Source organism: Drosophila eugracilis, unplaced genomic scaffold, assembly GCF_018153835.1.
Source record: "Drosophila eugracilis isolate 14026-0451.02 unplaced genomic scaffold, ASM1815383v1 contig_2171, whole genome shotgun sequence".
In the NCBI taxonomy this organism is placed as follows: Eukaryota; Metazoa; Arthropoda; class Insecta; order Diptera; family Drosophilidae; genus Drosophila; species Drosophila eugracilis.
Window position 1 is genome coordinate 416,882 of NW_024573057.1, and position 24,445 is coordinate 441,326.

At 39.7% G+C, this 24,445-nt stretch overlaps 2 protein-coding genes across 6 annotated transcripts in view; one reads left to right on the forward strand and one right to left on the reverse strand.

The window, feature by feature from the left end:
• Window positions 1-1,240: 1,240 nt before the first annotated feature.
• Window positions 1,241-6,920, reverse strand: LOC108110351 (dosage compensation regulator). 2 transcript variants are annotated; one of them, XM_017219387.2, is made up of 6 exons: window positions 6,754-6,920; window positions 6,179-6,698; window positions 5,461-5,779; window positions 4,628-5,318; window positions 1,450-4,167; window positions 1,241-1,390 (listed from the first exon to the last, which is right to left on the reverse strand). In XM_017219387.2, the coding sequence occupies exons 1-5, from the start codon at window positions 6,827-6,829 to the stop codon at window positions 1,952-1,954; spliced, it is 3,822 nt and encodes a 1,273-aa protein (XP_017074876.1). In that variant the 5' UTR covers window positions 6,830-6,920; the 3' UTR covers window positions 1,241-1,390; window positions 1,450-1,951. The 2 variants fall into 2 exon arrangements, with proteins under 2 accessions (XP_017074876.1, XP_017074877.1); XM_017219388.2 differs by lacking the exons at window positions 1,241-1,390; window positions 6,179-6,698; window positions 6,754-6,920 and adding an exon at window positions 5,843-6,160 and having other exon boundaries at window positions 1,817-4,167.
• Window positions 6,921-7,296: 376 nt separating this feature from the next.
• The window catches only part of LOC108110349 (tyrosine-protein kinase Src42A), a 35,083-nt gene continuing 17,934 nt past the window's right edge, over window positions 7,297-24,445 (forward strand). For 2 of the 4 annotated variants that reach the window (XM_017219383.2, XM_017219384.2), the window contains exon 1: window positions 23,806-24,193. Coding sequence is in view for 2 of the 4 variants with exons in the window: in XM_017219386.2 (XP_017074875.1) it covers window positions 7,862-8,152; window positions 12,494-12,588 (386 nt within the window). In the remaining 2 variants the exon portion in view is untranslated. Of the gene's footprint in view, window positions 8,153-12,493; window positions 12,589-23,805; window positions 24,194-24,445 lie in introns of those variants that run through there. The other 2 variants (XM_017219386.2, XM_017219385.2) reach the window with 2 other exon arrangements.

Consider the following 24,445-nt stretch of genomic DNA (forward strand, 5'->3'; position numbering starts at 1 on the left):
TCTGTTTGCACAAAAAATTAAACTATATATTTATACCAGTTAATCGTAGAGTAAAAGTGTACATTAAATTCGTTGAAAAGTATTGCAAGTAGTACAAGAAAGCGTTTCCGACCCTATAAAGCAGGCGTACTCAAAATCGTTTTACGGCAGAACATTTACTAACACAGATACAAGAAAGCACATATTTAGTGACGTTTTTATGTTGGTTTGCCGCTGTCCACTGAGAGTAAAATATCATCACTCATTTTACTGACCCGCCAAATGCGAAATATATACTCTAAATTGCAAGCAGAAGCTATAAGGAATGAATTGCAGTGCAAGTGTTCAAAGATGTTCCCGAAAGAAACAAAAACAAAATATATTGCGTTTGGTGACGGAAAAGAAAAAAGAAAGAAGAAAACGACAAATCGCCGCAAGCGCTCCAAGCTGTATGTGCGAGAAAGTAGGGGCTCCGAACATTTACAAAAACAAATGAGAATTCAGAGCATAGGCGGTGAGCATCCCTGCTATAAAGTATATGTACATATATGTATATTCTTGATCAGGATCAATAGCCTATTCTATTAAGCCATGTCCGTCTGTCCGTATAAACGCTGAGATCTCAGGAACACAAAGTTTAGATTAAGAATTAAGTGTGGCCGGACAAAGATACCACCGTGAGATGCGTTGGCATCTCAAGGTGTGATTTGTGTGAGCTAGAGTGGGCGTGGCAGGATGCTGAAATAAACTGCGCTGTGTATGGACCTCAAGGATCTGCATGCTTAATCACAACTTTGCATCTCTTATAGTTCCTGAGATCTCAGCGTTCATACTGACAGATGGACATGGCTCAATCGCCTTCGCTGTTGATACTGATCAAGATTATATATACTTTATAGGTTCGGAAACGCTTCCTTCTACCTGTTACATACTTTTCAACGAATCTAATATAGGTCCCCAGGGTATCCTACGGCACAAGTACTCCTCATTGGGTATTTTTCTGCTTTCGCCTAATGCATTGAAATACAATTTTATTTTGCTGGTCAGCCAGCCGTAGGACTCTTCTGATGACGCCATATTCTGTGAGGAAACCAATATAATGTGTTTATTTTAAGGATGGCCCATTCAGAGTTTACTAGAAGGATATAACAGCACTGGGAAATAAACATATTATTTCTGTTATCCAATTTACAAAATTTTAATAAGTGTACTCAATGGTGTATCATCACTTATAGAACTTTTTAAATTTTTATACTCGCTATTCATAGAGAAAAAGGGTTTATTGTATTCTTTGAAAAGTATGTAACAGATAGAATAAATGTTTCCGACTCCATAAAGTATATTTATATATAATATATTTTTGATCAATAGCCAAGTCCGTCTGTCCGTATGAACTCAGAGACCTCAGGAACTGTAAGAACAAAAATGTTTGGATTAAGCATGTATAATTTTAGTAAAGCATACGCTCACCAAGCTCGAAAAACGTTTTTCTTTTTTGTAGATACGCTGCAGCAGCATAACGTGTTTGATATACATGGTTATAAGGTCTCACATGGGCAGTAACTTCACCATCAGCTAGAAACATGTTTTTTTGACAAAAGGTCAATGTCATCCATGTCCGGTATCAAAATAAATATTTTAAAATTGTATAGAACAGTATACTCTTTTGTAAATTTTAATAAACGAGAGATGACATCAGTGGCTGAATAAGTCACAAGTGGATACACATATGTATCTTACTTAAATTCTGCGTTAACAATCCCAATTTTCCAATAAAATTGAATTTATTACACATTAATTTTGTCATTATTTTCCGCACCAATATTTACTTTCACAGTTGTTTTAATATTTGTCCTTTATTTTTGTTATAGTGTACTATAGTATATATGTATGGTCTATGGTCAATAAAGAGATTTCCGTGTTTTTTATGTATAAACTGACAAAGTCAAAGCAGAATACCGGTTAATATTCATTAAAAGCGACCCCAGCTGCCTGATTGGTTTCCACCTACGAAATTTCCGCCAGAGTTTTCAAAGCCACCTGATCCTCTATTGTTTCTAAAACTCCCGCTACCAATATTCCCCAATCCACCTCTGTTTCCGAAGTCCCCTCCTCGGTTGTTTCCATATCCACCTCCGGCGCTAAATCCATAGCCCAGAGCTCCACCCCCGCCAAAGCTGTTTCCCCTGTTTCCATAACCTCCAAAATCGTTATCAAAACGTCTACCAGCGCCGTAGCCACCGAATCGACCTCGCTTGGCCGCTCCACCGCCGGTGTTGAACTGGCGAGCCTGGTACGGAAGAATTCCAGAGTCGCGCTGTAGCTTAAAATCGCCGGCACTCTTGACACAAAGGTTCTTTACCACCGCGACCAGTTTGGCATAAGGCTCCTCCAGCTGAAGTATGTCGGCTGGCCGGTCACACGCGACCGTGATGAGATCCTCTAGTGCTGGCTTCAGGGCCCCAACTTTTGCTGCAATTTCCGGTTCCATTTCGAAATTAACCCAATTATCAACGCGCACGATATTGTTGGCGGCCAAATCAATTTTGCGCGATCCGAACAACATTACTTGCAATGGCGTGACCATAGATAGTTGCTTGCAGGATACTGCTCGAGTGCGGATCTTTTCGCCAAAAACGAAGAAAGGATACGGAAAGGTGACGGCCAAGTTGCTGCAGTTCACAGAGGTCTTGTGAAGCAGCGCTGCTTTGGACTCAGTAGTTAGCACCTTACGCTTCTCCTTGTGCACACAAATGTTGGGGTAAAGGCCAAGACAAAGCAGGGCCAGCGACACGTCAAGCTCCGGGTCATCGCCAGTAGCATCTGCTTCCACATGGTGCGATATCATGCACTCTTCTGGGAATCCGGCCTGCTGAAGTAGATCGAGCAATTGTTGCTTCGCATCCCACATGACGTTCATAGTACTCATTTGCAGACCCTTTCTCTCGCAGAACCGGGCCTCCTCGTGCTCACCGCGTTGCTTGGCACGCTGCCACATTTGTGAGGCTACGATCATAGCCACGTGATCGGAACACTTGCTTCCGCTTAACGCCTTCTGATGATTAGCGAGGCGACGTTGGCCCATATCCAGGCTGAACACCTCGGAAAAAGTGCTTGAGTAGGATGCCATGCTGGCCACTAGATCAGCACAGCCGAACACTGCTCCGAGCACCATCATCTTTCCCAGTTTTGGTTCGATTGGCAGGCGTGCCAGCAGACGACCCAATGGGGTAAGTTCGTCGTTAACGTCTAGACAGCGCATCTCTCGCAAAAGGACCTCAGCTTCTATGACGGCGTCAACTGGCGGTGGTTCTAGTGCCTTAGACAGGAAATGATGAATAGCGCCCAAACGAAGCAATTTAATGGTGAGAGCTATCTCGTGCAGAGGCGTGCGGAACATCTCTGGCGTAAGGGTATCCTCGAGTGCTTCGAACCGGGCGCGTGAACAGAGAGTAAAGCAGAAGCCCGGCCGAACTCGTCCAGCTCGACCCTTCCGTTGCTCCAGATTAGTTTTGCTGGCCCATACGGTAGCGTAGCTGGTTAGATTGTTATGTGAAGTAAAGAGCTTCATACGCGCCTTGCAAATGTCAATAACAAAGACTATGTCGTCGATAGTTATAGATGTCTCGGCAATGTTTGTGGATAGAATTATCTTTGTTACACCTCCTGGCACAGGCTCGAACACCTTGCGTTGTTCGTCCCGAGGAATTTGGGAGTGGCACGGCAAAATACGGTACTGGGCTGAATTACCAAAAGTATTTGTACTTTGTAAGAACTTCATCAGCGCAAAAATTAAATTCCATCCTGGAAGGAATACCAGGATGGCGCCGGGAATGTTCTTTGACTTAATGTGCAGTAACAATGCCTCCAGAAGCTCGAAGTTAACGTCCGATTCGGAGAGCATGGCCATTGCGTTTCGAGTCTTTTGTGAATACTTGTCCTCGCACACCTTGTTAAAGTTCGTCTCAGCCTCTTCCTTGTCCTCAGATAGTTGTAGGTGCTCGTCATCATCTGCCTCCTTGCGTTTGCGCCTCGATTCTATTGATGGCACAAAGTCTGTCATCTGTAGAACGTCCTCCAAGAAGTATTGCTGCACGGAGAAAGCCCTGCCAGGCACTTCCAATACTGGACAGCCACCAAAATACTTAGAAAACAGCGTAGTGTCAATTGTTGCCGACATAAGAACAACTGAAAAAGGAGAAAGGAACTGTTAGGAAAGGGAAGTTTACATTTTTTTATGTATTTTATTCCTGACAAGAACCACAGTTATTACATTAAACAAAAGTTTGCTTGTTTAGTCCAAGCTTTCTAGCTCTTCTAGCTCTTCTTTCCAAAGTCGAAGCCTTCTTACCCACAAAACTACATGGCTAAATCGATTCAGCTTCTGATCCTGATTATAAATATATTTAGAATATGGTCGAAACTATTTCTTTTATCTGTTACGTTCTTCCAAAGATTGTATTACACTCCCTTTATTCTACGAGTAAGCAAAATACTTAAAAACTAAATGTGATGCAAAAAATTGATTGTTTATAATTAATACTACGTTATTTAGCAAACACGTAATCGTAAAGCAGTGTGTAATGCTTCTAATAATTCTTATTTTCTTTTTTCTATCTCAACAAAAAAAAAATTGACAAAATCTTACTGTGCAGATCCGGGTAGGTGTCCACCATGTCGCGAAGAATTACCAGCAAAAAGTCACTGTTCACATCTCTTTCATGAATCTCGTCAACTATGATGTGCGAAACTCCCCTGAGGCCTGCCTCCAACTTACGCAGTAGAACGCCCACTGTGCAAAAGAGTATAGCTCCATACGGCCGTGGAAAAACAGATTCAAATCGCACAGAGTAACCCACTGTGTCGCCTAACTGTTCGCAACGCTCGCGGGCTACGCGCTCCGCTACAGAAATTGCCGAAATGCGGCGAGGTTGAGTCACGTAAATGTTAGCATAGCCGCCCTGACCAGATGAGATGTAATCGTCGAGAATGTACTGCGCTATCTGGGTGGTCTTGCCGCAGCCTGTGTTGCCACGAATGATTATTACTGGGTTTTCATTTACAGCGCAAAGAATCTCAGATCGCATGGCAGCAATGGGCAGCTTGTCGCGAAAATCGAGAAATTGTCGATACTCGGCGTCGTTTTGGCGGCGCTCTCGCTGAATGCGTTCAAATTCCATAGAGAGGTCATCAATAGAGGCTGTAGCCAATTCGCCTTCATCAATGTTGCAGGCATGCCAGGTGTTCCAGTTGGGTTGAGGGGGAGCCCACGGAATAACTGAGCTTTCCGGACGCTTTTCAACTTCTTGTTGCAATAAATCAATACGGTTTACATTAACCTAGAAAAAAAGGGTTGTTATAAATAAACAAATGTTAGAAATAACAAAAATTCAACTTCATTAGTCATCCCTTACAATAGCAATTCAATGGTAATGGCGATACACATGAATACAGCGTAAATAACAGCTGCAAATAACTTACGATAAGAGGTATGGGAGCGCCATCTGGCTCGATTTTGATATTACGAGGGGTTACGACAGGAAGGTCCAGCACCTGGATCACCTCATCAATTTTGTTGATCAGCTCGGGATCTAGGTTCACCGGATATGGCTTTAGCTCCTCATCCTTCTTCTTCTTTAGGGTTCCGCTGAAGGGCTCGATCACCTTCAAATGGAAGAGTTGGCGGACCAGAGACAAAGCGCACGATTTGCTGGCCGACTTCTTGTTGGAACCCGTCTCGCGGGCCGTCACCTTTCGCTTGAGCGCCGCCACGTAAATCGACAGCTCAGCCATGAAACTCCTAGATTGACAAAGTTTTTTGAGCAAGTACACTACCGACAAGGGGCAAAGATCCGTGACTTACCGATAAGCTTTTTGGGCAACCACTCATTCATACATCGAAGGATAAACCAGCTGGCAGAGTGATGTGGTACTAATGTGGAAGACGCAGCCGGCAAGCCAGCGCTTGGGTTGTTGCCACCTACGCAGCCTTTCATGAGCATCCGATTTGCTCACAGACCTCATGCAAAGTAGCTAGACGTTTTTGTAGTTTTTTAGTGTATCCGTACCACATCACTCTGCTCGCCCAGCTCCCAACGGATCGCGTACTGTTCTTTAAGTATTTCGAACTGCATTTAAGATTTGGGCGTATGACTATTTCGCACAAATCCGAAATGCAAGCTCATAATAATAAACTTACCGGGCATGGTCCGGACCAACTGGGGTATATTTGTAATCGTCACGAATGTTGTTTGCTTGCTTGTACATGTTAAGACGATCTTTGGCATTCTCTATAGTCCAGTTGCCGTGGATAGCGGCGTTGACATCAATGGACTCAGCCTCATTCATGTCCTTCTGCTCCTGGACATGGTCGATTATGTTAAACCGGCTTCCGCTGCTTTTGTCTACGTGGTTCAGGGGACGGTAGGCTTCGCCCAGATCCTGCGGACCAGATTGCCCACCAAAAACTCGCTTTTGGTATCCATCGCTCGCGGCCACTGCCTCACCTTGCGAGGCGGTTTTGGGAGTCGTCCCTACTGAAGTACCTATATCTGCCGGAACATCCTGAGCATTTAACTTGCCCACGCGCACAAGGTAGTTGACAAAGTCACGACATGCGTTCTTTTCGGCATCCCTCTTATTCGTAGAATTACCGACACCGATATAGCTGTTCTGATCCACACGCACTTCACAAAGGAAGCGCTGACGATTCTTGGGACCTGAATAATTTAGTTGGTACCATAAATTGAGAAGAAATTAAATAAGAGACCTTACCCGTTTGGCGAATGTCAAACTTTGGTTCTATACGCGACTTGGCGCAATATTCGAACAAAAAGGATTTTATATCCATATTCAAACTTCTAAATTATAATTGAAACTGTCAAGCTCAAATTACAATTTTCTACCTTTTCGATATCGATAAGTGTGATTGGGGGAAGAATAAAATGCCGAAAGCAAACTTTTAACGCATTTTTGGTATATACATTCGGTATAAGTATGTATGTCTGAAAACCAAACTAATTTTGATCTACATGTATGTTAAAAATAAAAATGTTATATCCTATTAAAACATTTTTTGGTTCTTACGTTATTAATCGGGTTTCAGAAGAATTCAATATGGTTTAAAACATCAGTCTTTCCCAATAAAAATATATTATTACGTCATGACTAAATCAGTTTAAAGAAATGCATCAAAATATTTTCTTGTCTTTTAGTGTTGTTGTCGTTAACAGTACTAATAGATAGTCTTTCAATATTTATTGTGTGAACGAGGCCTTAAGACAGTATTTTAGTATATCTACCGAGTATTTTTTTTCAACATAATAACCTCGGCCACACTGTATCTGTGCAACGCGATGGGAAAAGAGGGCGATAACTGAGTTAAAAATGTAAACGCGTATGTCAGACCAACTGATTAATAGTAAACGCGCGAGTTACTCTTTTCATCGCAGATTTCGAACTCATTTCGCGTTTTCCGTTACCGTCATCCTGGACTTGTTTTTGTTTGCCAGCAGCCCAGCATCACACTACACCCACACTTCTCACACTCACACGAGCGAATATAGATAAACGTGAGAGAACACTCACACACGCACACAAAGGCACACTTTTAGTCGTGGACAAGCATTTAATTTAGTTACTGCTCAGTAAAACAGAGAGTAGAGCAAAAACGAGACAGCAACTTGCACAAATTGAAGTCAGAGAGGATCGGGATCGAGTGAGAGCGGCGATTAGTGCCAACACCCAAGCGCCGATCTCGCAGCCCCAAACATTAAACAAACAGTGAAAGTAACAGTAAACGCAGTCGTTGCATTTTGGCTTCCATTGGTTGCATTTAGTTCTCGGATTCGGGAGCACCACTAGTACTTCTACTTATACGACAATGGGAAACTGTCTCACCACACAGAAGGGCGAGCCCGACAAGCCCGCCGATCGCATCAAGCTGGACGACCCGCCCACAATTGGTGTAGGCGTCGGGGTACCTCAAATCCCCATGCCCTCTCATGCCGGACAGCCGCAGGAGCAAATTCGACCAGTTCCCCAGATCCCGGAAAGCGATACAGCCAGCGCCAACGCCAAGATATTTGTCGCCCTCTACGACTATGACGCCCGTACCGACGAGGATTTGAGCTTCCGGAAGGGAGAGCATCTAGAGATATTGAATGACACACAGGTGAGTGTTACTACTTTTGGCACACGTCTTACTAGCAAATATAAATGTTTCGTTTACGTTTCTTATTTGTCAATAACTAGGCAGGTGCAAGAACCTATTTCGCTTTGTTGTAAGGCCGTGTTTGATCAAACCCCGTATGAGCAATGACTTAGACATTTAAACATACACCAAAAAAACTGAAATCTAAATAAACCCACACTTGTAGATACTTACATATCTGGCAACGCTGATCTAATTTGAATACCTAGCAGTACGTTAGTTACTAACAAATAACTATTTATTTCAAATAACTCGGGAATAAACACAATATGAGTATGTGAACATGCGGAAAGATGAGCTATGTTGTGGTTTGAGCGAAAGAATGTGGGAGAGAGTGCCTGATAAAGAGTGCAAAACGCTTGATAACGGCGCTTGTCGTATTTTCGCCTACTTGCTGTTGATATTGTTATGGAAATACTCATAGGGCTATTCTCAGCAATATCTTCAATAATAAACTTGATAACGATAATGAGAATGATATCTGATTAATCTATTTATGATATTTACTTATTACTAAAGAAATCATCTTCCTCTGTTACTATTTTATCATTCCTTAAAAAGGATTTATCTGTTCTTATCTCTAATTTGGTCAATCAATATAAAAATTGTAAACTAAAATGTGTTATACAGATAGATAGTAAATTCGTATTATGTTTGATTTTTCCAATTCAGGCATTGAGAAAGAAGGTAGGAACATAACGTGAGGTACATCTTTTTGAGAGCTAAAAAATAACGTTCTATTAAGTAACCGTCTATAGTAGTAAACGTCTCTGTATTTCGTATATCTTTACTGGCAGTTTCTCTTGTTCATAATTGAAAACTTTTTCATTATGGCCTTTAACAATTGGCGTGTGTTTAAATTGCTCAATTCACTGAACGCGAAAAGCGACTCATGCAATGTATTATTGTGGACGGGAGTTATATATAAACAGTTTGATATTTGAAACTGATGCGCATTCAATTTGAAAGTTAAAGTGAAGTTTAGTTATAAATTATTTCTATTTCTATGTTAATTTTTATGGAAGGGTTCATTGTTTTTTTAAAATAAACTATAAGAAAATAGGGTATACTTGTTTTAAATACGCTGTGCAAATACATCAAGTTGGTCTAACCATGTCTGTTAGATTGATTGATTTAGCACCCTGGCGCTGTCCGTGTAGCTCAACAGTATGTTAAAATAGGCCAAAAGTAGGGTTTTGTACCGAAATGTAATTTTTCCAATACTCATTGACCTGAGAAATAATTTTCAAAACAGGCCATTATTTATGAAGTTTAAAAAAATTAAATGACGTCAATGCCAGTTAAGAAATATGAAATTATATAGTGACATTTGTAATGATGGACTGACGTTTGTTTAAACAGTGCCTGATATCATTATCTTTTATGGAAAATCTTTTATGCCACTTAATTTCGAGCAGTTCGGATTTACTATATATATATGTATATACATTATTTGCTGCTACCACTTTCTCCCGGCAAAGATGAGTCATGCTAAACGAACTGTCCAATGTTCTCTGTCCAATTGTCTCTCTTTGCTTAATAATTTAAAATCAAACGCCTTAATTGCGGGCGACGGTTGTACTTGCAATTTGAACCAGCTTGAATACAGCAGCAAAAGAACACCGAACTGCAACCAAGAAATATTATTTGTTTATTGCACTTACATGTAGTGAGTAACTCGTAATAAAAAAAACACACAAAAACGTAATTTTTGTGCACTTTATTTCCAGAGAGATTTAAACCATTTTAAAGTAGCAATTATTACAAATAAATTTTTATACCCGTTACTCGTAGAGTAAAAGGGCATTTTAGATTCGTTGATAATTATGTAACAGGTAGAAAGAAGCATTTCCCGTCCTTTAAAGTATATATGTTCTTGATCAGTAACAATAGCGAAGTCGATTGAGCCATGTCCGTCTGCCCGTTCGTATGAACGCTGAGATTTCAGAAACTATAAGAGATACAAAGTTGAGATTAAGCACGAAGATTCTTGAGGTCCCTACGCAGCGCAAGAGTATTTCAGCATCCTGTCACGCCCACAAATCACAAAAACTAAAATCGCTGAATCTGAGGAACTATCAGAGCTAGAAAGTTGAGATTAAGTATGTATGCAAAATGAATATTTTCAAACTGTGTAAAACATTAAAGAGTATCTTATAGTCGCGGCACTCGACTAAAGCGTTACATCTTGTTTTACTTTATTTTTATTGGCTCTGATGAAGCTGTTTATACACTGTTACGACGGCAGAGCATTCAACTACTGGGAATAAAGTTTAGATAATTTTACTTATAAAAATAAATCTATAATTAGCAATTGGAGGTCACCAACCACAGCAACACTCATTCTAGCTAACCATGTTGTGACATATTGGTCGCTCAAAAAATTGTATATAAAACTTTACGTCAACATAGCCGCGAACACCTCTCAGGGGCAGACGGCACTAAAAGAATGACGTTCCTTATTGGCAATGGGCCAAAAGTTGCGCTCTCTCCGCGCGATAAAATCATGTTGGTTTTTTGAATTAAGCGTTTAGCGCAAGTGTTCTATAACATTGTAGGGCCAATTCGAGGTGCATCTTTAAGCTTCTCGCCTTCTGGCTGGCATTTCCGGTGAAGCAGTGGCTAATTAATGTACAACACAATCAACCGCAAAACTTTCGACCGAACAAACAACAGTGAAGTGTATTTTGTGGACATAACCACGCTACCGCTTCCTTTTGTGGACGCGACTATTTGTCTCTCGCTTACTATAGTGAAGCCTTAAGCCGAGCCCAAAGCATATAAATCAAAATTGTATGAGTTATAATAAAAATATTTTATAGGCGGTGGGTAAGGGCTTTCGTTGTCGCTTTATTGTTAGTGGGTTAGTGGACTCCCTTCACTAGAGGTAAATTTTGTGTTAGTTTTCGTTTGTCTTCTAGCAAAATGTGGTCACAGTTACTCCTGCAGGAGCAGAAAACTGACTTCAATCGACTTTGCCAAGCGTCGTCTCAGAAAAGTGCATGTTAAACTGACTTGGTTTAGAAGATACCTACGCTACGAATATTCCGAATGTTTAGCTTTTTATACCCGTTACTCGTAGAGTAAAAGGGTATATTAAATTCGTTGAAAGGTATGTAAAGGGTAGAAGGAAGCGTTTCCGACCTTATAAGGTATATATATTCTCGATCAGTATCAATAGTGAAGAAGATCGAGCCATGTCCGTCTGTCCGTATGAACGCTAAGATCTAAGGAACTATAAGAACAGATTATACATACTTAATCACAACTTTCTAGTTCTAATAGTCCCTGAGATTTCACAGATTTCAGTTTTCTGTGATTTACGGTGCTTATAGTAGGGGTGGCATGATGCTGAAATAAACTTGCGCTGCGTAGGGACTTTAAGAATCTGCCCTTTTACTAACGGTTTTGACATGACTAGTTTATTCAAAGATATATTTATCAATAACATATAATGGAACATATGTAGGTTTCGTTTTGGAAATTAAAAGGGCAACGCAGTGTGCAATACAGATTGTTCACATTGATGTACTAAATCTGGTCGGTCCTTACTGCGATTCATCTATCATATGCTAAACGCGAGGGGTATTCACCAGTGTAACAGGTAGCGGGACATTGTTAACTGTTCCTTCTCTTTCACTTGTAAACTGCAAGCCACAAAGAAAACGCAACTAATAAATTAGTTGACGATCAAAAAGAAGCAGCACAAATCACTTTACTTCCTATTCGACTTAATGCAGTAGATCCGAAATAGATCCAAATGCACTCGCTAAAGTAGCTCTACCATGAAATACAAATCACAGCAACAAATAAACTATGAACTATGTCTGTGTATTGACCCTATGACAGACTAAACACAATTACCAGCAGTGGGCCAAGTCTAGTAAGTAAGCACTTGATCCTTATCACGGGGTAGAGGCCGTAAACAATCATCGACTCTGCCTTGCTCAGAGTTGCCGCCCGGTTTCTAGCAGGGGTGAATGGGAATATAAATAATCAGACAAAGAAGCCGAAAGTTCTGTAGGAATTCGGCATAGCCGGTGCCAAGCATTTATAATTGAACCATTAATCCTATCTTTGCTACAGTACTTTTTTAAAGCAAAAAAAAAAAGTCCTTTTTTCCGTTTCGAAAAAAAACACTGACCTTTCCTCCAATTAACATCCTGTCATAAACATATCATTTCAATATTGACACACATATAAAACGGATTTTATAAAAGGTCCTTTACAATCCCGTTTTCAGGACTCCCACTAGAAAATATATGTTGATTGCCTTTGTTTTTAATTATTACATTATTCCAGGGCGATTGGTGGCTGGCGCGCAGCAAGAAGACTCGTTCGGAGGGATACATTCCGTCGAATTACGTGGCCAAATTGAAATCTATTGAAGCAGAACCGTAAGCACGAATATTTTTATAATTATTAATATCATAACTGAGTTAGTAAAACGCCTTAACATTAAGATAACATTTTTCTAAACTAGTTAGACAATTAAGTGCAATTTGATTTATTTTTGGAAAGCATTGTAAAATTTGATTTAAATTGTCGACTTTTTTCTACAACATGGCAATTCTACTTCACAGTTACCGATATTTTTGTAGCATACTTTTAGAAACACCATGAATAATGAGGTTGTCCCAAAACTGTATTAAAACTTCGCTATAATAAGTTGTATACGAGAAGCGTTTGTAAAATAAGTTCCACAAGCCTTTTTCGCATATGAAAACAGGTTTAATACCAATAATGGGAAGCTTACAATTTTGGAAAGCTTGGACTTTTTCTATTTTTATACCCGTTACTCGTAGAGTAAAAGGGAATACTAGATTCATTGAAAAGTAAGTAACATATAGAAGGAAGCCTTTTCGACCCTATAAAGTATATCTATTCTTAATCAGGATCAATAGCGAAGTCGATTGAGCCATATCCGCATGTACAATCTTGAGATGCCAGTGCATCTTATGGTGGTATCAACATCCGGCCAAACCGGATCTTACGCACACCAAGCTCTAAAGGCGGTTTTCGCATTTTCTAGAAAAGCTGATATCTCGGTAACTATAAGTGCTAGAAAGTTTGGTTTTTATGATGCCCCTTATGCGAATTGTTTTTTTCCAATAAAGCCACCCCCACTATAACGCCCACGAAACCCAGAAAACCGATCTATATTCTTATAATCTCCGTTTCGATCCATACACTTTTGCATCTGGGGCATCCATTTTTGTATCCCCCGCCTGGCTACCAAAAAAGTTCAAGACCGCCTTTTGTATATTCTCATGTTCAGTCAAAATCTTGTACATTTTTGTTCAATTCGGACAGCTCTTCAAGGGTCACCTGTCGATCTTCATTCATTATTTGTCGAATTTTTGGCAACGACGGCAGTCCGGCGCGCTTCTCATCGTGGACGTCGGTTCAACCGTTTTAAAAGTCTCTGATCCATCCTCGCACCATTCTTGAACTCATGCAGTCTTCTCCGTAAACTGCACAAAGTTCGGAGTGAATATCCTTGTAAGACATTTGCTTTGCAGACAAAAACCGAATGACAGACCGGAATTCGGAGCTGACTGAAGTGGAATCTCTATCACTATCGGCTGCCAAGCCGAGACTGAGCGTCGCGGCGAAGCGGGAGGGGGCGGAACTTGAGTAAGGGAAGCAACCGGAGAACAGCAAGGGCATTTGTGCCTTTTCGGCACTCAGAGTGTGATCGGCACCTTAAAATAAGGGTGGGTGTCTTGCACAGCTCATTTCGAATGTGCACTTGCGCAATCAGTACTTTTTTGCACAGACACCGGACACACTCATAGCAAATGAAGGGAGTGTCTGAGACACCCATGTTTTGGGATGAGTGAGTCGGGTGTCTTCAAATGATTCGGGTGTCTTCAAATGATTCGAGTGTTTTGGGTGTCTTCAACTGATCTGACTGTTTCGGGTGTCTTCAACTGTATTGCATGAGCAGGTCATTGAGGAAGGATTTCCTTCCTTCCTTTCAAGTAAAATTATTCGGTCAACCCTCAATGACCTGCTCATGCAATACAGCTAAAGACACCCGAAACACTCAGATCAGTTGAAGACACCCGAAACACTCGAATCATTTGAAGACACCCGAATCATTTGAAGACACCCGACTCAGTCATCCCAAAAACATGGGTGTCTCAGATACTCCCTTCATTTGCTATGAGTGTGTCGGGTGTCTGTGCATTAGAATCATGTGCATAGAATTGAGTGGGTGACAAAAACACAAACACTCAAAACACAGAAACCGATCTGTGCACTCGGGTGTGTGCTCTTTTCTTGCTGTTCATGAGTGCGACAAACACTCGAAATGTATAAGTGTGATTTGGGTGCCGAAAAAAGACACCCTTGACGTTCTCTGGAAGCAACCTACACTCCACTGTCGCCGGGTATCGCGTAACAGCGCCCCTGTTGGATACGGAGCTTTGCGGAACTTGTTTTACGAACGCGCCTTGGACATACATGGCCAGTTTTTTTACCCGTTACTCGTAGAGTAAAAGGGTATACTAGATTCTTTGAAAAGTATTTAACAGGTAGAAGAAAGCGTTTCCGACCCTGTGAAGTATATATATTCTGGATCAGGATCAATAGCGAAGTCGATAAAACCATGTCCGTTTGTATATCTCTTTCTATTAGAGCTAGAAAGTTGAAATTCAGAATGTATAATCTTTAGATGCCAGCGCATCTTATAGTGGTACTACTATCAGGCAACACCCACCCATACGCTCACAAGGCGCAAAAAAAGATTTTTGCATTTTCTAGGAAAGCATATATCTCGGTAACTATCAGTGATAGAAAGTTCGGATTAAGCATATAGCTTTTATGATGCCCCGAATGCAAATTAATTTTTTCCCATCTAGCCACGCCCACTCTAACGCCCACAAACCGCGAAAAACTGTGGCGTCTTTAATATTATTAAGAATGCCTTCGTTTGACCTTGTATAACTTATTTCTGTTAATATATAACGATTTGCCAAAGATTTTATAAATCGGAACATTATTTCGTTATTTATGAAGAAGTTTAGGTTATAAGGCCTCACATGGGCAGTGACGTCACTATCAGTTACTCAACATGCTTTCTCTGACAATAGGTGGCGCCTTGTGAATTTCCACTAGTAAAATGAATATTTTAAAATTGTGTAAAATATCAGCGTTTCCTCTTGTTTTGATGGCCATTTTGTGAATATGGCCATGTAGTATTATTACATTACATTTTACAATTAAACTAAAAACGCTGAGATCTCGGGAAGTATAATAGCATGAAGTTGGGACTAAGCATGCAAATTCTAGAGGAAAGCTCTAGAGGATGTGACATATGAGGATATTAAGATTTATGTTTTGGTTTTTCTTTTATATTTTTATTCCCGTTACTCGTAGAGAAAAAGGGTATATTAGATTCGTTGAAAAGTATGTAAAGTATGTATGTAAAGTATATATGTAAAGTATGTATGTCTAGAAGGAAGCGTTTCCGACCCTATAAAGTATATATATTATTGATCAGGATCAATAGCCGAGTCGATTAAGTCATGTCCCACCGTCTGTCCAAATTATAAGAGATAGAAAGTTGAGATTAAGCAGGCAGATTCTTGAGGTCCCTACGCAGCGCAAGCCTTATTCAGCGTCCTGCCACGCCCACAAACCGCGAAAAACTGTGGCGTCCATAATATTATAATGAATCTCTTCGTTTGACCTTGTATAACACCTTTTTATACGGACTCAAATTCGCAGTGACGTCGATTCCAGTTAATCTGACACTTAATTATAGTTTTGCTTCTCGTTTTTTTTTGGTTTTTACAATTTTTTACTATTCATTTAGGGTTAAGAGCACGAATGTGTTTCCTTAGATATAAAACTATGTATCGAAACAAATCTAATATATTTATACCCGTTACTCGTAGAGTAAAAGGGTATACTAGATTCGTTGAAAAGTATGTAACCCTATAAAGTATATATATTCTTGATCAGGATCAATAGCGAAGTCGATTGAGCCATGTCCGTCTGTCCGTCCGTCCGTCCGTCCGTCCGTATGAACGCTGAGATCTCAGGAACTATAGCAGATAGAAAGTTGAGATTAAGCATGAAGATTCTTGAGGTCCCGGGACAGCGCAAGCTTATTACAGCATCCTGTCACGCCCACTCTAACGCCCACAAATCGCAAAAAACTAAAATTGCTGAAATCTCAGGAACTATTGGAGTTAGAATGTTGAAATTCAGAAAGTATAATATTTAGATGCCAGCGCATCTTATAGTGGTACTACTATCCGGCCACACCCACCCATACGCCCACAAGGCTCAAAAGAAAGGTTTTCGGATTTTCTAGAAAAGCTGATATCTCGGTAACTATAAGATATAGAAAGTTCGGATTAAGCATGTAGGTTTTTATGATGCTCCCAATGCAAAACCCGAAAAATCAAAAATGCAATAATCTCAAAAACTATAAGGGCTAAACAATTTTGCTTATTTAAGAGATGCCTCTGCAACTTGCTACGAAGTTTCATCCGGCCACGCCTACTCTAACGCCTACAAGCCGCGGAAAACGGTGGCGTCTATAATATTATTATGAATGCCTTCGTTTGACCTTGTATTACTTATTTCTGTTAATATCTATCGATTTACCAAAGATTTTTCAAATCGGAACATTATTTCGGTATTAATAAAGAAATTAAGTTTTAAGGCCTCACATGGGCAGTGACGTCACTATTAGCATACTCAACATACTTCCTCAGACAATAGGTGGCACTAGCAAAATAATATTTTAAAATTTTGTTAAACAGTAACGGGTATCTTATAGTCGCGGCACTCGACTATAACGTTTCCTCTTGTTTTTTATCTATTTAAAAGTGGTTTCTTGTATTCCATAATTTTCTGATTACTCACTGTCGACGGTTAAAAGTTGTTATTGATCATCAGCCAAATGCTTTACTTTTTATTTTAACAATATCCAATGTCAAAACAAACGGTCGACGCAATCAAAAAACATGTTAGGTTTTTAAGGTGTAAAGGATTTCTTAGCCTTTAGCTGGAGCCCTTGCCAGAAACCATTAGGGATTTAACTTAACGATCTACTTCATGGATGGTTTTACATATGTTTGTTAGCAGTATCTTCGATTACAATAGCAGTCAAATTACTCTGCTTTGACAAATGTTCTAATTCACTTTTTGCGCTTTATTGTCAACTAGCCGCCAGCCTCTCTTTGCTCGGCAAGCTTGCCTTTCAAGCTTGACATAGTCTTCTAAGGCTTATGTACCATGCGCGGGAAAAATGAAATAATTATACCCGGTACTCGTAGAGTAAAAGGGTATATTAGATTCGTTGAAAAGTATGTAACAGGTAGAAGAAAGCATACTCGACCCTATAAATTATATATATTCTTGATCAGTATCAATAGGAATAAGATTAATAGGAAGAGATTAAGCATGAAGATTCTTGAGGTCCATACGCAGCGCAAGTTGATTTCCGCATCCTGCCACGCCCACTCTAACGCCCACAAATCAGGAAAAACTAAAATCACTTAAATCTCAGGAACTATTAGAGCTAAAAAGTTAAAAATTCAGTATGTATAATCTTGGGATGCCTGCGCATCTTGTGGTGGTACCATTATCCGGCCACATCCAATCTTACTCCCACCAAGATCAAAAGACGGTTTTCTCATTTTCTAGAAAAGCTGATATCTCGGTAACTGTAATTGATAGAAAGTTTGGATTAAACACGTAGGTTTTAATGATTTTAATTTTAATTTTTTTCCCGATCAAGCCACGCCCACAAAACCCGAAAAACCAGAAATGCTAATATCTCGGGGACTATAAGAGCTAGAAAATTGTGCTTAAGAATACGTATTTAAGAGATGTCACTGCAACTTGTCCGTAGTTTTCATCTGGCCACGCCCACTCTAACGCCCACAAATGTTGGAAAACTGTGACTTCTTAGTATTATTACTAACGCCTTTGCTTCACCTTATATAACTTATTTTTGTGAATTTCTGTAGATTTACCACAGAACAGAACGGGTGTTTTCCAAAAAATAATTTAAATCATGTGAAAGCAACGATGATAGTAGTTTAGGTGGTGAATGTAATTCTGGCAGTTTGACTTTTCCACTGGCGCAACACAGCTCTGGGATTTTGTTTTTAAATTTGAGTGCGCTGCAATATGGTTCATCCATTTTTCCAATTGCGGCACCTGGATGATGACTGTAGTTAATGCTACTGCTACGTCTTGATCGAGCCTCAAACATTTTGTCGGCATCTTTTCCGTTGTTCAGGTGTCGCAGACGAAAGGGCCTCAGCATCGTGTACCCGATTACTTTCTAACCTTACTTCCCGTGGTTAAGGTGATTCAGACGAACGGGTCTCAGCGATATGCACTCGATGACTTTCTAGCCATAATGCTCGTTGCTCGTCTGATTGTGAGGCCCGTAAAACCCTTTTCGATTGCGCTCGAGATGTATATCGACCAATTGCATTTCCTTTTGGTGGAATATTTTTTCGAAAAAATATACAAAAAAATAAGGTCTAAAAAAACTAAAAACTTAAATGAATTTTAGAGGAAATCTTTATAAAAAGTTTAATTGCAACAAAAATAAAAACTGTCAAGAAATTATAATGCACACGTACGCGTTTTATAAAGAAATTTACTCAAAATATTCAATTAAATTGTTTTTTATTTTTTATAGCACAATAAAACAAATATTTTATTGAAAAACTTTTAGTGTTTTGAAAACAACAAAATTTAATTTTGTTTTGCAATGTACACCTTTTCATAAAAAGAGTAATAAAAAAATTACCCAAACTTGAAATTTTTTTCCACACACTCTCAACAATTTTTGTAAACTTTAAACTGCTTACTTGCACTTGTCACCTTTAAAGTATGTTTAATACTTATTTGCATTCTGTTTGACATTTGAAATGAAACCTCCCATACCTTAAAATATAATACCAAACAAGAACGAGGACGGAAGCTAACTTCGGCAAGCCGAAGTTTTAATAACCTTGCAGATTGCAGACGAATCAAAATCTGACTAAAATAGCAACCGGAATTAAAATACAGTTTTCACTATATTGTTCCTATGGGAGCTATAGGATATAGACAGTGTTAAAACAGACGGACAGACGGACATGGCTATATCGACTCCCCTATTGATTCTGATCAAGAATATATTTACTTTATGGGGTCGGAAACGTCTCCTTCACTGCGTTACAAACTTCTGACCCTCTGCAAGGGTATAAAAAACATTATAGTTAAGTGCCGCGACTATAAGATTCCCGTTACTGTTTTACACAATTTAAATATATTCATTTTACTAGTGGAAATTCACAAAGCGACACCTATTGTCAGAAAGCGTATTGAGTAACTGATAGTCACGTTACTGATCATGTGGGGCCTTATAACCTACATTTTATCACCCACTCTAACGCCCACAAACCGCGAAAAACTGTGGTGTCCATAATATTATAATGTATGCCTTCGTTTGACCTTGTATAACATATTCTTGTCAATTTCTACTGATTTACCAAAGATTTTTCAAATCGGAACATTATTTCGCAATTTATGAAAAATATAGGTTATAAGGCCTCACATGGACAGCGTCATCACTATCAGTTACTTAACATGCTTTTTCTGACAATAGGTGGCGCTTTGTGAATTTCCACTACTAAAATAAATGTTTTAAAATTGCGTAAAACAGTAAAACACTCGACTATAGCGTTTCTTCTTAATATATTATATATAGATAGATAAATAGATAGAAGAAAATTTAACTATGGCACGTGAGCGGCTTAGCTTTGTTTCGGCCAGGCTCGGTATCAATGTCAAGTGCATTACACTTAACCTGATTCCGAGACAAGACTCTTAATTGTCAAGGAAGTTTTTGGGTTCGATTTCATTGGCACACATTCCAAACAGCAAAGCTACGAAATGTCGATAAGCCAGAGAAATGCATTTCACATATTCGGAATGAAACTCAATGGAAAAGTTTGAAAGAAAAAGAAGCAGCTGTATAAATTAAGAAAGACTCGTTCGAAGCTGCTGTCGAAGCTGGTCAGGTCTGGGCGTAGGGAAAAGTTCAAAAACCGGTAAATCGGACGAAAACAAAAATAATTATCATTGAAGCCGTTAATTGGATTTATCTCACAATGGTCGCGTGTAACTGTAAACGCACATAAATCGAGCCCCGAAGATACTTTTAGCATCCATCGGCCAGGAGTTTGCCGGGATGTTTGTTCAGTAGGCCAGTCGAAAATTGTTTTGTCTGGTTAAGACTCATTAGTCCGAAGCGCATAAAAATAGATTTCATGTTTCATGTTTCCTAATGTTCGTGCTATCAGCTCAATATGCAGACCCTCCCCGCATACCCTAATAGTATTTACACCCAATTAAGGCCAGTTTTCATCCGCCACCTCTGACTCTTGACCAGATCCATAAATCAGCATTTACTGATGAGAACACTGAGCCCAATCGGCTGGCAATAATCAGTCCTTGTTCAATTTCTTTAATTTATTAGCAATGCAGTAAATATTGACCCTCATTTAACTGTGCTTTCTTCTTTCTTCGCTTTAAGGATTCCCCAATGAAATATTTTCATTTTTCTGAGAAGCCTTTTTGGTGGCCGTTAATGTGGCTTTCGAATTTCGATGATCATTGCACAACACAAGTCGCCCTTGGTCCTCCCCCTCCGTATAAGAGTTATCTTTATATTTTGCTTACTTTATATAAAATGGGTAAAGTTGAGGAAAACCTACATATTTGATCATAAAAAGATCTTAAGTTAACAGCAATCGACTCACAAAACGCGGTTCCTTATACTATAAAATGTTCATGTATCTACAGTTTAAATGTCGCAATATTTTATATTTAAATTTATGGGACTACGGCTTTTAAGAAATATAAAGAATCGGCAAGTTTGATTAATTGACAAGTCGAAATCTAAAGAAAATTTTACCATGTATAAATGAATATTTATGCCCTTTTGTTTCAACGAAATCTGCCCGATTGCCACACGATTGTTAGAGCCGCACAGCTTTTCCTCTGGAAGGCGCTGACCAATCCGCTCGAGAGTGTTGCTCTGCAGTTCGGAATTTAGGTCAAAGAGATATTGGTATGGCCAGTGCATGGTACTGTGATTTTACGGAGGATGAAAAGCAGTGACGTCAATAAGCACCGATGCCTGGTAATCGTTTACACAGAATTCGGTCGTGACGAGGTCGGATCTTAATTTAATTCAAGTGAATTTTTTTTGGGAAATACCTGCACTCGGGCAGATGTTTTGTTTTTTGTTTGCTTATAATAATGTCTTGCTTGACATAACTTCCATTGAATGAGGCGAACTATTTGCCAAAGTGCTAAACGTTTTACCCGTAAATTCCCAATTGACTATTAACCAGCTACATAAATCGGTAATAATATGCTTTGATGTCACACTGGCCCCCCTGACTACCAATGATTCAACGGACGTAAACATCCCATCGAGATTATGTGAGGAGCATTCGCTTCCAGTCGGAAGCTCTTCTAGCTCATTGACCCGAAACGTGGAATTTTGCTTTTCGGATCTTGGGACATTTCATAATTTCGAATGCAAAACAAAATAAACAAGAACGTCTAGACCCGAGCCACCCACAAACACCGAAATCCATAAAGCCCATTTTTATTCGTTTCCAGCTCAGATCGTAAATCACTCGCGAAAAAAAAAACGAATTCAGAAAACTTGCGAAAATATAATATACTAATTTTTTTATTTGCTTGAGCTTTAAGCAATCATCTGGCGTAGTGATTGAAATGCAAAGCCCCAGCGCATGCAGGCTTAAATCGAAACTGAAATTTATAATGGAACAATTGGGATTTCGTTGATAGCTACTACTCGTTGAGAAAAGTCGCCTAATAGTCGACTGTTTGTTTGCCATGCTGTTTTATTGCTCGATCGTTTATTTATTTCCATTTAATTTGTTTCATCTTCCGATACGGAAGACGACACCTGACGCAACGAGGCTCAGCCCGCATCCGCTTTGCTCCTCTCTTGTTGTTTGTTGTTGGCTTCAAATTGTCGCAGCGAAATTGATCGGTTTATGAGTTTTTCGTTTTTGGCAAATTTCAATGTCAGTGGCACAAATTCGCTTTCTGCATTTTGGTTCGTCTTGTTTGATTAATTAAAACGTATCAAACGATGATCGCTGCGGCTGGTTGAAAATATTCTTAGGAAGGAGTCATTTGGTACATACTCGTGGAAGCGGCGTGTCAGGCTTTTTCATATTTTCCTACAAGCATGAAGACCTATTGAATACAGCGCTATTCTGCTGGCGTGTGTGTAGCATGTCAAATAATACCAATAGAAGGCAATTGCTTTAATTTGGGAGTAGCAACAAAAACAAAAGCGCCAGGGCAACGATCTCAGGGGAGGTCAAACGACTATATTTACTTGTCTCAGTCAAATAAGTTTCACTTTTCAGTTACAAGTTACAGAAATTAACGGTGAATTTGTTGATTTCAAAGGAATTCCAAAATTGCACAGGAAGCGAACATTCAATTATTTAGCAGGTCATTAATTGACAACCAGAGTACACGTAATTTATTCACAGGTAATGTGAAAATTTCAATCAGGTTAGGGAAGTCGAAGGAGACGTCGGAACCGAGATTTGTCGTTACGCTATTTTCTGTGTATTGTTTCTAAAGTAAGGACAATACTTGGGTACTTAAATATGGAAACACTTAACATGCATTGAACAATGAAATAAAGTAACATTACAATAAACTTTTCAGGCAAAGCATTAAAAATACCTTTTCTTGTTTATCTTATCTTTCCAGGTAAGTCCTGATATTTCCATATACAGACAGTTAGGATTCTTTTTGAAATGGGTAATATGAGCCATTGAGGCCAACACATGTGTTTATGTGTGCATGCTGATTTCTATTTACACAAGATGCCTCCAGAAGTACATTTAGTCGAGCTGAAGCCTGATGACAGGTGCTATCATTAAGTAGGTTTGCAGATCATGGCTGTAGGGAATTTCTTGACAGAATCCTGGGCGCTTACGTTAGTCTATATTCATTGAAGACAGGTGTCCAGTTCCAAACTAATTCCATACAGCTCCTGGAATACCTGTAACTATTTCCTGGTCTTAAAATTTCTTACCAATGACGTTTTAATGGCGTTCACAAGAACCCAAACGGAGACATTTAGAAACGCATAATTTGATTTCCAGTGCCGCGAGAACTGCGAGTTATTTTGGTTACGTGAACAAATTAATACAAGCTGACATTTTGTCAGTAACAGCGTCGAGATAATTGTTTTCAACTCGATTTGATCTTCGCAATCAACGCACTTTGTGACTAATTGTTGTCTTAATTGCTAAACTGTGCAGTTAATTTCGGAGCGATCGAAGAGCGAGCACTTGGGGCCAAAGAGCGATCCTACTCTTCGATCAGCTGTTGGACTTCTTAGCCAAGTTATAAGAGACTAAACTAAAAGGCGAATCGGCGAGCAAAAGAGCGCGAATGTCTCACCCATACCAGGGCAACGAGCTTGGCTCAAATGGCACACACATAAACCCCAAGACAGCGAATGCGAGTGTGTCGGTGCCTCAGCAAGCGGTTAAAACCTTTCTATAACCATTTCATAAACGTATCAGTTGTCTGCGAAGCGGTGTACAAAACGGACGTGTAAGCGGAAGCAGCATGAATTCGGTTCGGGAATCGGAATAGCGCCTGTACACGCAGCTCATAGGAAATCGAATCCGAATCAAATATCTTAATCGAATTCGGACTTAGCTCCCGGACCGCTGTTACAACTTGTTTCGTTCCCGGGCCGACGAATTATTCTCTATTCATTTACGCGAAATCACAAACAACCAACTACTCGCTGCGCGGTACAACGCATACGCGACCTGTTCGTGCTGGTGGCATACTTTTAACAGCCAGTGTTTCCTTTGTTCAAAAGTGTCTTGATAGAAGCCCCACTTTAATATGGATAAGTAGCAACGGAGCAACGTTAGCAGCAAAACTGGAAAGGTACAACCCCTGGCCATCTGCAAAATGCGGACTATTCCCAATGGGGATCGTGGATCCCACATCCAAATGAGATCGGAACAGAACTTTCTATTTTCTTTACTGCTTTGCGTGTGCTTCGCTGGTCAAGCAAACAAATTTTCTTACCTCGGCGGATACCCATGGAATTAGAAGTTCGTTTTCCGTCCGGAATACAAAATTGAGTTAATTTCGTAAGAGAATTCCTGAGAGTCTCGACACGTTTTTACTGGATCC